Source organism: Pollachius pollachius, assembly GCF_949987615.1.
Source record: "Pollachius pollachius genome assembly, chromosome: 10".
NCBI classification, from domain to species: domain Eukaryota; kingdom Metazoa; phylum Chordata; class Actinopteri; order Gadiformes; family Gadidae; genus Pollachius; species Pollachius pollachius.
Genome location: NC_136943.1, coordinates 6,801,034 through 6,818,346, shown reverse-complemented (window position 1 = coordinate 6,818,346; position 17,313 = coordinate 6,801,034). Strand labels below are relative to the sequence as shown.

The 17,313-nt window shown below is 45.4% G+C and overlaps 1 protein-coding gene across 1 annotated transcript in view; it reads left to right on the top strand.

The window, feature by feature from the left end:
* ctnna1 (catenin (cadherin-associated protein), alpha 1) overlaps positions 1-15,961 on the top strand; it is a 76,574-nt gene extending 60,613 nt beyond the window's left edge. Inside the window, exons 16-18 of the mRNA XM_079745063.1 lie at positions 660-765; positions 12,666-12,800; positions 13,730-15,961. Coding sequence (XP_079601189.1) covers positions 660-765; positions 12,666-12,800; positions 13,730-14,038 — 550 coding nt within the window. The 3' untranslated portion in view covers positions 14,039-15,961. The remainder of the gene's footprint in view (positions 1-659; positions 766-12,665; positions 12,801-13,729) is intronic.
* The last annotated feature ends 1,352 nt before the right edge of the window (positions 15,962-17,313 follow it).

Here is a 17,313-nt window from a genome sequence, read left to right as displayed (position 1 = left end):
GTGGGTGCATTGATTTATTATGTTTTAAGACATCATCATCATCTACCTACATCTATCATCTACTGCTCTTTCCTTTTCCTTTGCCACTTCATCAACGGCAATGAAATGGGCAGACAAATGCAGAGTGGGTGGTGTTTTCTGGTTCCCCATACCATCTGGATGCGCTCGACTCAGACTACATGGAACAAGTCATCTCGTTTTTGTTACCCATCAGATAAAGCCTGGGAAGACACTTGTGGTGGGTGGGGGAGAGACCAAACAAGCCAACACAGCAGGATTTGACAGCCCCGTATCTGATAGGCGAACAAGCGCCCGGCAGTGTCCACAGCCAGCGCTGATGTGATGGCCTTCAAACTGAAGGCTGTGCCCCTGAGTTTAAATGCGTTGTAAACCGTTCACAGTCCCGGCTGATGGAAATGGTGCCAGAGGTCTGCTTGTTTGTGTTTTGTGTGTCTGGCGGTGTGCTTGTGTGTGTGTTTTCTGCCGAGAGTTCAATCACGTGGCTTTGTGATTTCACAGTGACCAATACCTATATATCAGACTGCTTTGTTAATCTCGGCTGGCTGTCCCAAATAATAAAAATAACCCTATCAAAATCACAGGAGCTCCTTCACCAATTACCTTTTTCATCTGTTGTTTTCTCTTTTATTTGTCAACAGGGGGAAGGGGCCACTGAAGAACACATCTGATGTCATCAGTGCTGCGAAGAAAATTGCAGAGGCCGGATCAAGAATGGACAAGCTGGGTCGCACCATCGCCGATAATGTAAGGATAAAACCAAACCCAAACATCAGCATGGATTGTGCCATGCTGAATGACACTCTTCACCTTGAAACATGTAAACCAGCTAAGCAGCCATGCCCTGGACATGCCAACACGGGTGGCAGTGTGCCAGGATGTCATGAGGGCATTCCAGGCCAAAACGACTGTAAATTTAGTTTTAGTCTTGGAAGTTTGCTCCAACACACAAAGGTTAATTACTAGCTTCAGCTGCAGCCAGCAATTCACTTGGGCACCCAAGACTTCTGCTGGGTTTGGACTTGTTCCAAAGTTCAAACTCTTCACATATGTTAATATGACTATTAATTGGTCTATATTTCGAAGTTTGTCACAATGCATTTCATCCTTCCTCCGTCTCTTCTTTAAATGCTTCCAAGGCCTGACTCGTAAATGAAGTCAGCCTTCGTCTGTGGTGTAGTGCAGACTCACTCTGCAGTGGGTTACATTAACGACTCTCTGTGTACGGTACATTTCAACATGCAGCCCTCAGAACGGAGTGTAAATAATTGTCTATGAACATGCCGCTCGGGGGGCCAGCAATGCGTTCTAAAAGAGGGATAACCACCCAGATGTAATATGTGACGATAATGCCAGTGGATTTGTGATGCTAAGCTACTTTGTTGGCTGAAAATGAGACATCTGTCTATGTTGGCTATAGTAACGTTCTATCACGCTCTCAATTGCATAGCTGAATTCGCCAGAGCTAGGCTCAGTTATGTTTATAACCGTGAGAATAGACGCAGTTGACTTGGCAAGTGGATTTATTTTTTTCTGTTTCTTCTGGATGAAGCAGGAAACACTTGTGTGCCAGGTGCAATAACTTCATTGCATTCAGAGCCCTTTTTGAAATATTCTCACAAAAATGGTCATTCCAGTTGCATTTTACCTTGTCCCTGTCCTTTTGTCTAGGACGATAACCAAATGAATTTCAATATATCTGCCACAGCCATCGCCCCCTCATTCACCTTGATATTTAATTTAGCCTCATACTGACCATGTAGAACAGTACACCCATTATCGCTTTTCTCTCTCAATAATGACCTCGTTGGAACTCAACCAACGGTTCGGGAGCACTTTGATGCGGAGTTGACTCCGTGGAGACCACAGACCGCTCTCCTCTTCATCTCCCATTCCCCAATTCCCTACTCCATCGTCTTTCCACCTTCAATCCCTTACCCCGAGGACTCTGCTCCCTGACACAGGAATACACATATTCAATTATCTATGGCTTCATATTTCACTTAAATACCAGGACCGTACCACTCCTGTGGGAGAGGCCGGACATGATTTATCCCCCCCCCTGTCTGCTCGTGTGCCACCTCCCGCACAAAGTGGGTCTCCGTGGCAACGCTGCCGTTGCAATATGTATACTTTGTGTTGTTAAATCATGGAGAGATTTAACGGCGATGCTGGCAGCAAGACGCACTTGTCAGATTGAGGTTGACATGGTCCTCCCCTGTGAAGATGTCTCTCTTCACTACAACACAGAGGTCTACCAGATGAGTGTTTTCTCCCCCCTTTCTGCAAGCGTGTATGTTGTGTGGCTACATGCAAAGGCGCGTGTATGTGTGTGTGCATGTTTGTGAATGTGTGTCAGGATAACAGTTTCACAAGCAGTTTGAAACGGTTGCTTTAAGAATTTTATTTAAACAAACATTGAGTTGTCAGTTCTTCTCCCAGTTTAGCGAGGGTTCAGTCAAGCAGAATAAACTAACCGCTACTCTATAACCGCATGTCATGCTTTTAGCTGCTTGCCCTGTTTAGCCATTCTCTTTGAATCACAAATCTTGTGCCATTATTTAATCTGATTTAACAGTGGGGATGTGCATACAACAGGAAGCTATTGCATAATTAATGTAGGATTTGTTTGCTATTGCATTCCTTGTGCCAATTGTTTTGGCATGTAACTGTGAGGGTTAGGAATACAATGTATTGTGCCAGGGCATTTGTCAAATATTTACCACTCTGAAAGTTTTAATGCGGAAAAGTGTAAAACATAAAGTTTACCCACAGGCAATATTCATTGAAATGAATATGGAAGGTAAGGTAACGACATAAGGTTAGTTGTAAATATCCAGATTTATCTATGTTGCTAAATAAGCACGCATTTTAATTACAGCCCGTCATTCTGGAATCGACCGTGAGTTTACAGTAGAGATTGCGCTTTCATAATCTGACATAATGAGCGGTTGGCCTTCGAAAGGCTGGGCCTTCCTGGTTTAATATTTTATATAAGATGAGCTCTGATTCTCGATGGCCATGTCTATTGGCAAATCAAAAGTCGTACCTGCTCTGACCTAATTGAAACGGAATATAAAAGTGGAAAGGGCCTTTTTCCTTCATGCGTCAATGCTGCTCTTGCCGCGGTTTATTTCCCTCTAATGAATACAATATAATTCCCCATAGATAGCAGATGGGAAAGTGTGTACGTGTGTGTGTTTGTGTGTGTTTGTGTGTGCGACTATATGTTTGTTTGCATGCAGGTTTGTTCCCTTATCTGCTGCTTTGCTGCTTCTTAGTTTCCTTTGCCCCTCTTTCTGGGACTTCATGCGGTCAGTTGTTACTGTATAATGTTGTGTACATGTGTACACTATTGGGGTATTTGGGGGACAGTGGGGGGGGGGGTTGGAGCACTCTAGTTATGAATAAATGAAGAGCACTGGCTGTTGGAGGTAATGTCTTAGCCAAGAGTCAGAACCCCTCCAGCCCTTCTGAGCCCATGCAGCTGTCTCTGTCCCTGTGTGGACCAAAACACTTCCAGACCAGGCGACACGCAGCTTCTCCGCCTCCACATGTCAGCCAAGACTCTCAGGACTGCATCAGGCAGTGTGGAGAAGGAGACCGCGGCAGGAGACGGAGGACAAAATAAAAATCATGGGTTTTATGTGCAGCCATCGGGGGGGGAAAGATGGTCCTCCTGAGAGCAAAATCCATTAAAGGCGGTTTGCCTTTAATTAGCAGTGTAATTAGCAGGTGTGTTTTCATTTTTTTTTACTTACATATGGGCAGTATATTTTTAGAATCCGCGCTCAACAAAACGGGAGATGCCGTGGGCTCTCCCACACTCGGGCGTACGTGGCGAGCTGGGGGTGGTATGCATGCACGCACGCAGCGGTGTTAGCGCTGAGCGAATCACATTCCAGAAGCACCTTCCAGAAGCACATTGAGTCCGTCAAGGGAGCGAGGCGGCGGCAGAGCTACTCATTAACCTAGGCATATTAATCACCCTACCCTCTGCGCGGCCTGCCTGAAGGGCCCATGACGCTTCACTCTTCATAGGAGCACATCGGCAGATGGCCCCTGACTGATAGTACAGCATCTCCATTTTCAGATCAGTCCTTTTTTTTTAGGTGGGAAAAAAAAAAATTGTTGGCATGTTGTGTCTTTCAGGGACGCACACGGTGAAGTGCTTCACTGTTGGTTACTTGGGAAATGTTAACGGTGAGTAATGGACACCTATCCATGTTTAAAGATATTAATGTAGTTCCGAGATGAGCTGCAGGATTTAGGTCAGAGCTGTACAAAGGTCTGCAGTGCAGTTTATTAAGAATTTATGATTCTCCACTGCAGGATACCTTGGGAGATTTGCGTCGGGGCAAGCTGGTAAACAAATAATCTTATGTAATTGAGATTTATAATGTTAATGTGTGAGCCTTCGTGTGGCCCATAAATTCCCTTGTTAGCTTGCATACTCGCATCTGTGCATGTCGGAAACGTGCACGCATGCACATACAATATTTGCGCGTTTAGGAAATGTGCGTGTTCTTGCTGTGTGTGCATTTAGTGCACAAGCTTTATTCTGGTGATCTATACAGACGCATGTAGTATACATTTCCAATTTGCATTCAATCAGGGTGGATTTATGGTGATCCATGGGTGATCTGGTGCTGGTGGCAGTGTAATCCCAGCCCTGGCCTCGACGCTTTATGGGGACCTGGGCTGTAAATTTCTTACCGCGGTGGGGAAGCAAAATCACAGGGCGCCCACAAATTCTCAACTCAGCAGTTCAAGGGTCAGCCCCTAGCCGACTGCAGCTCAGCGTCCCGTGTTAAGGACTTGTTGTTTTCGGTGTTTGTTCTGGGTAATTTACACACAGCTACTGTTTTTGTTTGTTAAACACAGCGTTATGGTAATGGCCAAACATTTTAGTATTTATTTTTATTTATCTTTGAAGAGGGGTCATAGGAATTGATCTGATCTTGGCAGAAGCCTCAGAACAGCTCTGGCGACAAGCCCAGAGGTCGAGCAACATAAGCAATGCCCCTCACTTTTCTCTTTTATTATTGGGGGATGGTAAATATTGCTTGAAGGATGGCCATACAGGTCAAGCAAAAGTAAATGCAATCACAGGACAATTCCGGTCTGGGTTAACAAGCCATCATAGCACCTACTTGTGTCACTAAAACTTCCGTTGCTAATTTAATTTGGCAAGATTACCTTCTTGTAGCAATGCTGCCGACCAGAGCATTTTGCTCGCACACGGCCTCTTATAAGTGGCAATATAGCACCTTTTGTCTTTCGGAATCTATGTGCATCGGCCAGTAAGTAAGTCGTTTGTGGACAACTTAACGCTGAATCACTATACTTTCAAGTACTGTCTTGGCAGGAAGACGAAAGTGCAGCATTTCCGTTTACATTAGTCAAATGCAGTCAGTCTCTTGGGCAGAATCGGTCCATGGAAATATTTCCTCCCCATTATATAGCCACCAGATGTTTGAGTGAAGCCAGGAGGGACGGAAACGACGATTACATCGCCCAGACCGTTATTGTCATTCAAGTCAAATGAGTTTAGGAACAGCTTGTACGTGGACTACCGGTCTTTGTAACTTTCTTGTAAAGTTGTCACTTTTGCTTACAAGAACCAAACGAGCAGTTTGACTGACAGCCACAGCATGAACATTAATCATGGAGGAAGGCCATTTAATTGGTCCCCTTGGTGACCTCCAAAGGCTAGTGCTCTTGGCTTGCCCCCAGCATGATTTTCCCCCGTCATAGCCAGCCTGTGTCTCTGTTTCACTGTCACATTAACATCCCGCACTTGTCAGTATGATTGAACAGGCCCCCACCAAACCAACGGCGTCATTTGCGCAGAAGTGGTCGGACAAAGGGCCTTGCGCTATCTGTCTCAAACAGGACTTAATTGATATCTATAGACTATGATGGCTTTATACGCTCAGCCAACCACAGTCAGAGGCGTGGCAGTAAGCGATTGAATCCAAAGATAGGCCCATGAGCTATAAATCACATTAACTGGCATGTACACGGTACATGCCAACATTCATGCAAAGTTCATTAGCAAACGCTCCATTCAGCAGCGCTGTGATCCTGCTTTTAAACCGCATTAACCCTCTTTTGTTCATTGGGGCAGAACCCATCCCTTATGCACCTCTCGAGACCATACAACTGGTCACCTCTTGACCCAGTGTTCCTTATACACAACCTAGTTATCGCATCTGCATGCAGAACATAATGTGGTTCGTTTTTTGCATTTCATTCAATTGTACTTGTATAGCCCTTAATCACCGGTGCAGTCTCAAAAGGCTCAACAGGCCATATATTTATGACAACCCCCCTGACCCTAGCCCCCAAGGGGGCAAGGAAAACTTCCTTAATTAGCAAGGAATTAATCTTGAAGACGAATGCAGATTGGGGGATTCCTCCTTCCAGGGATGGTCAAGAGTGCAATGGGTGCCATAATTGACATACATAAATATATACAAGCAAAACATTTAAAATCGGTGATGGAGTGCTGACCGGTTAACCATAAGGAGAGTCCAGGCATCCAGTCACCGCAACATTCATAGTGGCCAGAGGCTTTCCACTTCTGTGGATTTAAGACCATTTGGGCCACAGTTATGTAATACAAATATGCAATATTGGCAACACAAAAAGTGTGGCGTCATCCTGGGCAACACCCACAGTGCATCTGAACGCTTCCCTGTCGGTAAATGGTGAAAATTTGTATTTTATTTTTTTTTCTGGGTGACTCACCGTGAAAGGTCAGTCACCGGGTAAGAACAGCAGAGTTGGCTCTCCTACCTTCTCCGCAATATGTAATGGAATTCATCACAACTCGCCTTTCAGGCTGATGGGACCCGATCCTTATGATTTATGCTGTGAATATTATGCTAACACATTCCATCAATGGAATATTTCTGTTAGACGGCTCATGTGTTGTTGTTCACCTTCTGTTTGTGTGATCAAATTATTTTCGTCAAGGACAAACATACGTTCTCCATTAGGGAGCGGACCGGCACTCGAGTTAATGAGTACTCGTCAACCAAATCATAAATGATTACAAAAATATTGTAATTTGAAATTTAGATTATAAAATTCAGATTTTATAGTCGTTCTGTTAAATATATCATGCATTGTGTTATTTATTTTGCCCACGTTTTTGGAGCAGGATGTATATAGTAAATAGTCAAAAGCCTTCACCGTTTGCATTGTGATGCATTGTAGTTGAGACGCTGTGTAAAAAAGGTTTGTTTGCAAGCATTCAGTCACTGGGCCGTGTAGGCGTTTGTTCCCTGAGCGTTTGAGAGGTTTTTACAATAATGACAGCCCGCCAGCAACATCCTGACATCAAACACGAAAGTGAAATGTATACAGCAGAGCCTTGCTGTGGCGTTTTGTAAAGAAAAGCAGCTAATGCTGTTTGAACAGTGTTTTATTTTTTTTTAAGTTGGAAAGATATTGGGTATTCAACAGATATGCACACTCTGAAATGGCGATGTGAACTAAGGATGCGATAACCGAAGTCCCACTGTCAAGCGGTCGATTCCATTATACATTTTGGGGTATTTATTGAATACCTAATCTCAATAGAAACAGCTGTAGCATACAGATGCAGGGGTAAGAAGGAACCACACACGCATACTTACAAAAGTTGAACCTAAATAATGCAGGAAATTCTAAACAAAAAGGACCTAAATATCAGCCACGGTGGGGCCAGATCTAATTAGCAGATAGAAGGACCCGCTAATAGGACTTTCACACGTGAACTCGGGCTGAACTCCGGAGAATCGCATCTGAAGCTGATCACGGTTTGACCTTTCTCACATGTGACGCACAGCGGGAGATAAGCCGTATCCGACTTTTTCACACCTATTGGAGGTTCTCTGAATACTTCAGGCGAGGTGTGGTGCCTGGGGCCTAAGAGGCCGGGCATAATGCTAGAATGTTGAAGCGGAAGTTGCAGTTTTTTTGTTAACACACATGGCGGTAGGGGCTAGTAATGCTAACTTTTTGCGGGGATATCAATGCTGCATTTTTATAGATTTATCAACAGAAGAGTGGAAAGCAGAAATCAGTTGGAATGTAGAAAAGTATGAAGCAGCAAGCAACACTCCCTGATCCTGGTCTGGGACCAGTCGTATGATAGAAACACAGAAACCCACCCACTCGCTCATTGTGGATTCACATATTCTCCAGACTTTAGAGTAGGGGCAGTGGGCAGTAGATGAACTCTAGAAGGGCGAATTCACACATTTTTGTTCACACATACAGCCCCACCGGGGATTAAACAGGGGAAGTTCAGACTTTTGTTGCATGTGTGAAAGGCCTGTGAGATAATGTGTTTCAAGTCCGCACGTTGGGAGTATGAGACATCAATAATGACAGATACCGCCTCTCTAATGCCAACTGCCCTTTTCACCTTTGCCCCAATGGCTCTTAAATAAAGATCTTTCTGCGCTTTCATCTCCCGTTTGAATCCTATCAAGAGTCGTGCGATGACACCTCTCATCTTGGCGTCTGGTGACTGCTCAGCTGACCAGGCCAAGTTTTCTCACTCCTACATGAGAAGCAGCCTTTGCAGACTCTACAGACATGCAGGCTGTGCCTCCAGGTGTGAGGGCTGCTCCAATTTGACAGAAGGTGCCGGAGAAGTCGGCCGATGTGCTTTTGATGATGATGATTGACAGCGAGGCGAGTTTCCAGCCTGACCTGGACTGGAGGAAAAGTTTAAGCCGTTATTTTATTTCATCATTGCTGCTTGGATTACGTTGGTGTGCTTGACCTACTTGCAACTAAAGAAAAAGCTCTCCGTGTCACGTATTGATTGTGCTTTCCTTCGAATCTCATCTACGTACTCGCGCTTAGGCGGTTTATCTTTTTGCTGTTCTCGTAACAGTATCAACGACAAAATCCCTTTTACTGGTACAAAAGGACAAATCGGTCCGCTGAACCACAGACGTGCCTAACCTACTGTCCAGGTGAGCCGTACCTGGTGGGCCTCCCTCCTCTCGCCGTCCAGGGCAAGCCGTGTCATGACAAGTGGTGTTCTTGTCTCTCCCCCCCCTGCAACCGATGTATTCACATGTCGGGCAGTGTGAAGAGCAGCCTTGCCGAATTTCCTGGGAGTACTGAGCAGAGCCAGCAGCTGAGCCTAGCATGAGCACAAGTGATGCTTTCACAGTGCATTGCTCCCAACCGTCTCACCCCTTCCCCGAGCCCTCATTAGCATGCCTGCTGCATTTAGCCTTAACCCAGCTATGTGCTGCTTTGTTATCCTCTACTGTTCAGCCCTCCCTCCCTTGGATTTCTCGCCTTTTATTTACTCCTCCATGCTGTTCCCCCTCTGGCTCGCTCCTCACCCTCGTCTCTGCGCCAACTATTTATTCCTCTTCGCCTACTTTCATAAAAAAATGTAACTCCTTCTAGACTCCAAGTCTTATTCTATAAGGCTCTGATACTATTCCAGTTCCAGTTCTCCCCTCCAGACCCCCTACTATTTACCCCCATGCCTCTGCCTGCCCAGCTGTCATCTCTTCTCCCACCTCGGCCAGAGCATCACTCCGTTTTAATACAAGCGTCTGGATAATATGCAAAGCATTGCAACAATATAAATGGTGCCTTCCTTATCAAACAGCCCCCATCACTGCTCTGTTTGCCAGAACAGTACGTGGATGGTCGTTTCACATGTTTTGGCGTGTTACTTTGACATTTGTTCACGCTTGGTCGTAAACGGCTGCTGCGAGTGTGATGATCTGCATTGTTTGACCGAATGTGCGTGAGCGTTTGTGTTCAGTGATTTCCTCCAGTGCCAGGGCCGGCTTCATAGTCGCTGGTGTATGATGGAGCACAGTCCACAGGCTGAGGGGAGGGAGCTCGTTTTGGACTCCCCTCGCGTCCGTGCATGTGTGTAGGCTTTGTGCTCAGTGGAGCGCTGCACACATCCCACCGGGGACCCCCGTGCTCTAAGTAGGATCATCAGCACCATACCTTTTTCCGTCTGTTTCCCCTCGGAAGGAAGAAATGAGCTGGATCGACCCGGCTTTTCTGTAGCTGCACCAGCAGAGGGGTACATTAAAGAAGTGTGTGGGAGCAGTTCCTAATGGCAGCCGGGCTAATTACGGTAAACAAGATGAACGTATACGTGTGTGTTGCCCGTTTAATTTGCAATTACCAAGCAAAACATCCCCTCACTTCATCCGGGCGCACCCACCTACCCGGGGCCGGGGATGTGTTCAGAGTCAGCAGACAGCCCAGATATTTCATCAATTACAAGATTGGCTGCCATTAGCACAGTCTCACCTTTTGCCCACACTTAGAATTAATGGCTACCACAGGATACTGCTCCCATACAGCCAGGCAATTAAAAAGCCTGAGTGTGTTCAACTTGTTATAGTCTTATCTGCGCTTTTTCCAGGGAGAACAAAGTTGAGGCTTCAGGGGCCCACCTACCTGACTGGAATGATTAACCCAAGTGAGATCCAATGTCAGATATGGAGTTTTGTCCAAATATGCTGACAGTGCTTTTAGTTTTAAGTTTTTTAGTGTTGAGATCTGTGTGTCCAGCTGGTGCCAGCCTCAATTCTGTGTTACAGCAGTTACAGCCCATGATGTTGTTAATTGGATACATGTGTCTGCATGACTAAAACAGAATCGCCCAGTCTGTTGGCGTCATGTTCCCGTAAACTTGACACGGACTGAAATTACGCCACCGCTTTAGTCACAACTGATTTCCAATAATGGCCAAACGTCTATACTCCTTGTCTGAACTCCTTTGTACCAGCTGTCGTCTTTCTCCCTGTTCTTAATCCCTTCTGTTTTTGAAATGAAGTGGATTATGGTGATGAAGATGATTCATTCTATTTTCGGTTTGTCTCCGTGGCCACTGCAGAACTACTGCTGAGGTGGTGGGAGCGCTGTTGTTTATCTCACCCTGTTGGTGTGTCGGTACTGCTGTGATGGTTTACACTTGGACAAAAGAGCGTGCCAGTGTTTGTGTCTGTATTGTTTGGGGATGAGCATGCATCCAGGCTGACGTTGGTACACACACACAGAGCCACCAGCAGCTTTACTGCCTCAACCATGAGCAGCCCCTACTCGTACTGTCGATCTACCATGGCGAAATGATCCGTGAAGACGGGCAATAAAGTTCATACCATTCTAGTTTTAACTTGCCAAAAATAAGATTGACAAGACAAGTTTTTGTTGGGATTAAGTTAGACAGGTTGCGCAAGTTGACCCATTTACCAACATTGCACTACAGTTCACTGCGTCATCATCAGTGTTGATGAAAAAGAGCATGCCGTGTTTGCTAGCTAGCCAGGAGCCACAGCAGGTGTAGCTTAAAATGCACAGCTGCATCTCAGGAATGGCTCTGTTGCGGGGGGAGAAGGGAAGCGATGGGGGGGGGGCGAGAGATGTGAGTTCCACTATGCTCTGATAGGACTGCCCCTAATTATGTGCCATTGTACTGCAAATTCCACCAAATTAAATCTTCAGTTGTTGCATTTGTGAGTAAATACAAATGGCTGCCAATGCTCAGAGTGGCTTTATTATAAAGGACAAATGATAATCCTTTACATAAAAATGCATGTCACTGTTCTTTTATAAAGAAATCTATAAAAAGGCCGAGCTCCTTGCTGACTCGGCTCGCAGGATGCACACCGTTTCTTATTTTTATTACGATCTAAATGTCAAATTTCAGATTCCCCACGGACATATTTACACATGCACTTATTCGCTGGATGAGCAGGGAGGAAAGGCCTCTAAAGCCCATTATCAGGCTGGCAGGGGGCTCGTTTAGCAGGGCCAGGAAGACGTTGGGAAGTGGTCTTCCAGCACACAGCCAAGGCCTAATTATTAGATTGAGACGCTGCAGAAAGATACGGTTGTTGTGAATGCACACTTATGTGCTTATTAACATAACACTTCTTTCAAGTGTGCTTTGATCATTGAGGTTTTTTGATTCCTTCAAGTTGATGTGTTTGTTGTTAAAGCCCAATTTGTCTTATGTTAGGGCTTGTTATTAATGTATTTATTTTCTCAATGTTATTTTTATTATTTCATTGATTTCTAACTAATTGTGGCTCCTCGAAGTGCTCTTAATTTGCTAATGAGGTATACACAGGGAAACAGACGGTGTACTTCAGTACGTTTCATACCGTACGTTTTATATCGGAAAGAACTGTGCGCATCAGGTTGTTTGAATTTGTCATATTTTTTTTCCGACTTATGTAAATCAGATACTTCACACTGCCCTGCTAATGTCATCTTAAAATAATTGCAGACATCATTAGTTGGCTTTTTACCCTGTGCCATCGTCGACCTGGTGGCCACTGGCCATTGATTTGCAAAGTAATTAAAATACCACAGTCTGAGCGTGTGCCGCGTGGGACCATGTTTCGATGGCCCTACCTTCTCCGATGCGCCGCGCTCCACTTGAAAAGGTCACGGATGACTACTGTAGATTCACATGAGCGCGAAGGACGCCTAATGCATATTCATCAAGATGCATGACATATTCCAGCCGAGTGTGCCTGAAAGCTTTCCCTTTTTCGCCGCCGGCCTGCAAAGTGAAAATAGAGAAAATGTATTTTTGTTTACGTCATTCACTCCCACTTACGCTTCCTTTTTCTCGCTCTTCCTCTCAGTGCCCGGACTCCACTTGCAAGCAGGATCTGCTGGCCTACCTGCAGCGTATCGCCCTCTACTGCCACCAGCTCAACATCTGCAGCAAGGTCAAGGCGGAGGTGCAGAACCTGGGCGGAGAGATGGTCGTGTCCGGGGTGAGTTCAACAATCTAATCACACGCCCGCCAGACCGTCTCTGACATCTCTGGCCAGGCTGCCAGCCATCCAGCGGCCCGCCCACAGCTCTGCGGTAGCGGCAAAGTGCTTGAAGGATGGGTGTTGAATTGCAAATGGCTTTTGGGCTCGAGTGTCAAAGAGAATGGGCACTGGGTTCATTGTGAAGTTTTTAACATAGAACTCCTGCTAAGTAATAGCAATTTCCTCTGCCTTTCTACCCTACCACTGTATGACGGCCTCTCTATATATTAAATTGACCGATGCACTGGGAACTAATATGCAATTACTGTATGTTTTTAAACGGTTGCCCGTGTCCAAAACCCAGCGGTTTGTTCTAAATGCTTCGTTGCAATGCATGCCGAACTAATTAGCCCACTGATGTTTTAACAGCCCAGCGTTTCGAACCCCAACGATAAGGGCATTGACGTTATGGGGGTTTACTCCCGTTGTTTAAATGCTAGCTAAGCTCCCAGAGCAGATGATAGATGATGACTAACCCATAGCAGCACCTCCCAAACCTTCAGGAGCAGGGCCAGCTAATTACTTGTGCCGGTGTAATTGTTCAAAGTCCATCCATTTCCTGGGCAGAAGATTAGTTCCTGTGTTCTCCGGGCCTGAAACGAGACGTAGTTTCCCAGCACTACCCATCAAGTGTCTTTACAGCCTCTGAGGCTATTACTTTGAGGAGATTAAATTAGGATGACCTTTTTTCATATTCTGAGAAATTTCACACCTGTTAGGATGTTGAATAAATGTCGGTAAAGGTCGTTATTTAGTTTCATTATTTTGTATTGTCTCCGGTGTTGGACCTTCCGTTCACCGAGCAAAGTGGACGAACCGGAACGGATTAACACGCAAACAGTTGCTGTAACGCACCGTCGTCGCCGCGTGTTTTCCCTCCCCCGTAGGAGTTCCTGTACGTGCAGGTGGACAGCGCCATGTCCCTGATCCAGGCGGCCAAGAACCTGATGAACACGGTGGTGTCCACCGTCAAGGCCTCCTACGTGGCCTCCACCAAGTACCAGAAGAGCCAGGCCATGCAGTCCCTCAACATGCCCGCCATCTCCTGGAGGATGAAAGCGCCCGAGAAGAAGCCGCTGGTGAAGCGGGAGAAGCAAGAGGACCCCCACACCAACAAGGTTAAGCGCTCCTCCCAGAAGAAGCACATCAACCCGGTGCAGGCCCTGAGCGAGTTCAAGGCCATGGACAGCATCTAAGGGGGGGGAGCGGTGTCCCGGAGCAGGGCGAGAGATTTGGATTTTATTAATTCCTCTGTTGTGTTTCTAGAATCAAGAGTCATGCTATACTGTAGGCTTCCTGCAGCGTATTCCTGTGTACTGCAAGCTTTGAGGGTGAGGGCCCCGCCGTTTGTCTTTGCAGAAGCGACCCTAAAGGAGCCACACGATGCTCCGCGCTCGTTCTCACCGCGTCAAATGATTCCAATGTTTTTGTTCACCCCCCCCCCCCCCGTGTATTTCATGTTCGTTTTTGTCGTTTGTTCATTTTGTTCTGGGGAAAAACAATTAGTGGAAAGCAAACTGGACGAAGGTGGCCCGTCCCTCTTGTGTGACCCCAACAACTTGTTAATGTGGAATATAGGGAACCATAGATAAGAGCTTAATTCCAATACGTGTTTATTTAGAGCTTGTGTATTTTGTATTCTAACCTATTTTACAATTATATGGAGGGGCCACTTTGGTGTTTATTTTTTATTTTTTATTTCATAGGGGCAAAACATTGATTTTGATATGAAGTGCGAATATTATCTATGCAAATGATCCACCGCCTAACAGAAGCATTAAATGTGGCAATTAAGGTGTGCTAAAACTAGTCTGTTCGATGCTTTGTCATAGCTCTGAGAAACCAAAGTGACCATTATTCTATCTTTTATACAATATTTGTCATACCCCTACATGATTTCTCAAACTCTAAATGTTTCCTCCGATGCTTGACCTGTGACCTGCCTTCCTACATGATAAATGTATTTCCTTTCCTTAAAGAACCCCACCCTGGGTTTCACGAGCTCCGTAATATATTTTTTACATTGTGCTTCGGTTAACCAAAGGTGATGGAGAGCACTCTCTCCAGCCTTCTGTGTTGGTAGATAAGCCTGCGACACACACACACACACACACACACACACACACACACACACACACACACACACACACACACACACACACACACACACACACACACACACACACACACCCCCCAATTGAGCTCAAGTGCACACATGGAGACAAGGTCTCGTTTCCATCCCCTGCTTCCTTGGGTCCACCAGTGCCGGGCATAACAAGTATAACAAGTATGAACCATGCATCAACCCTCTCCACAGCCGCATGCTCTTTTTTCGACCTGTCAACGAGTGTAAATGCGTCCACGTTTTAGGATCAATATTTTGTATTTTTTTTGGTCAAACAGGTGGCGGAGTGTTTCTTACTGACTTTACCCTCGGCTCGTTCTCGCTCTGTCAGTTACAGCACACCCTGAGCCTTAAAGACTTAAACACTTAAACACTAATAAAGATGTTTTTCAGGCTAAAACGTTTTTGAAAACTCCCACTATTTTGGCTTGTTTTAATCAATCAAGTCTTTGAAGACACCTCCTGGGTCTCTGGGCTTTAGAAATGCTAGAGGTAAACACGTTAAGTGTTTTTTCCTTCAGTAGAATCCCCAAACTCGGTGGTCCTTTTTTCACACCACTTATATCCGATCCTCTGAAAAATTTCACATCGGTGAACACCTCGGCCTAAAAAAAGTTATATTTCACACGTTTAACTTCTCTTATAGCTGGGGCTGACTGGACGCATATGTAATAACAATAATAATGGATTGAATTTATATACGCTTTTCTAGACACTCAAAGACGCTTTACAGTGAAGGGGGGGACCTCACTAACCACCACCAGTGTGTAGCACCCACTTGGGTGATGCACGGCAGCGGTATCTTTCATAGCGTTGGCATCAGGCATTAGAAAAGCAGATGTTTAATTTTCTCCCAAGATGGACTTTTGCTGTGAGGTGAAGAGTGTTCATACTACTTTGCTGTGGAAATCGTCTGCGCCGCGGCCTTCCCTGCCGCAGACTGTTTTGCATATCTATGTACTGGCTTTATTTCTAAATAAACAAATGAGATGGATGCGCTGTCTTTCATGTCGTTCTGTCAGATCTGCACTGCGGATCAAAAATAATTAAGTCCTCTTGAATCAGTCCTTTCATGATGGAAGTTTTGAGGTAGTGGTGCAGTCGCTACTTCAGCCGGATTGGTAGTAAAGCGAGTTGTCTGCGTAGTGGGAGGGCCAGTGCTCCTCAGAGTAATTCACTTTCTCAAAGGTAATAAGAGGGACTGCTGAAGCCTCAACTCCGGGCTGTGCATAATGAAGTAGCTATCCGCGTACACTGCTTTATTGACTGGCTGTATATGCCCCGCCAACACATTGGTGACGCTGTGCTGTACACACAATGCTGCAATTAAATAACCCATATCACGCTCAATAGGATGCAATGTGTTGGTGAGTTATTGCCCAGTGCTTCAAAACCCTGTACTGTACTCCATTTACAGGTGTATTTTTATGAACCCACACAGTCAGAGTGGTCTAACCCTAGATGGTCTTCCCCAGAATAGTGAAGCAATACAACCTGTCTGGTTAGAGCCCCACCTAGTAGAGGGATTATAATGTAAATCCCATGCAGTGGTGACACCACAGCACTTTATGCCAGACCACCCACTGAAGATCCTGCTCCCTTTCCCCCTCTGTTTTCCTGTCACTCAAGCCTGCGACATGATTGAATGAGGAGTGATCAATCACACTAGTGCAGTATGACAGTTTAATCAATAGGGGGAAGGTTTTCTCAAAGATTCCCATTATTTCATAAAGAGAGGGAGAGGGACAGAGAGAGAGTGGCAGCCGGAGGGAGAGGATTGGGGTTTGACTTCTGGCTGTCCAGCTAAACAAAAAGCATTGACAGAATAAGGCCTATGAAGTATTAGTTCTCAACCAGGTGTGAAGGGATTGGCAATGTCCATAGGAAGCCAGACGGACAAGCTGCCGACTGTATTGGCGGACACTTCAGACATATAGGCTTGGCTCACTGCAGAGCATAAATATGTTAAATATGACCGGCTGGATGGAACTCTGAACGCAGCAGTTTATTCCCACTATAAAAGTGACTTAGTGGGGGGCACAGCCATGCCCAGGCACACAGCAGCCCTGCACACAGAATGATGAAAGAATCATTTCAGATCTATTGCACCAAAAAGTGCCAGGAAAATCTTTGCCAAGTTGGGCCAAATGTAGGGAAATTGTCATTATGTTTAGTTTGCTAATGACCTTTTTAATAGCCTGGAAATGGAGTTGCTAGGATTTGTGTTTGCTGTCTGCAAAGCTTGTTAGACAATTAATTATTTTTCAAAAGTAAATTATTTGAATGGTGCAATAACGTTTAAATATCAAACCACAATGCTTTCTCTGTTTGATTCTGAAGTCTTGT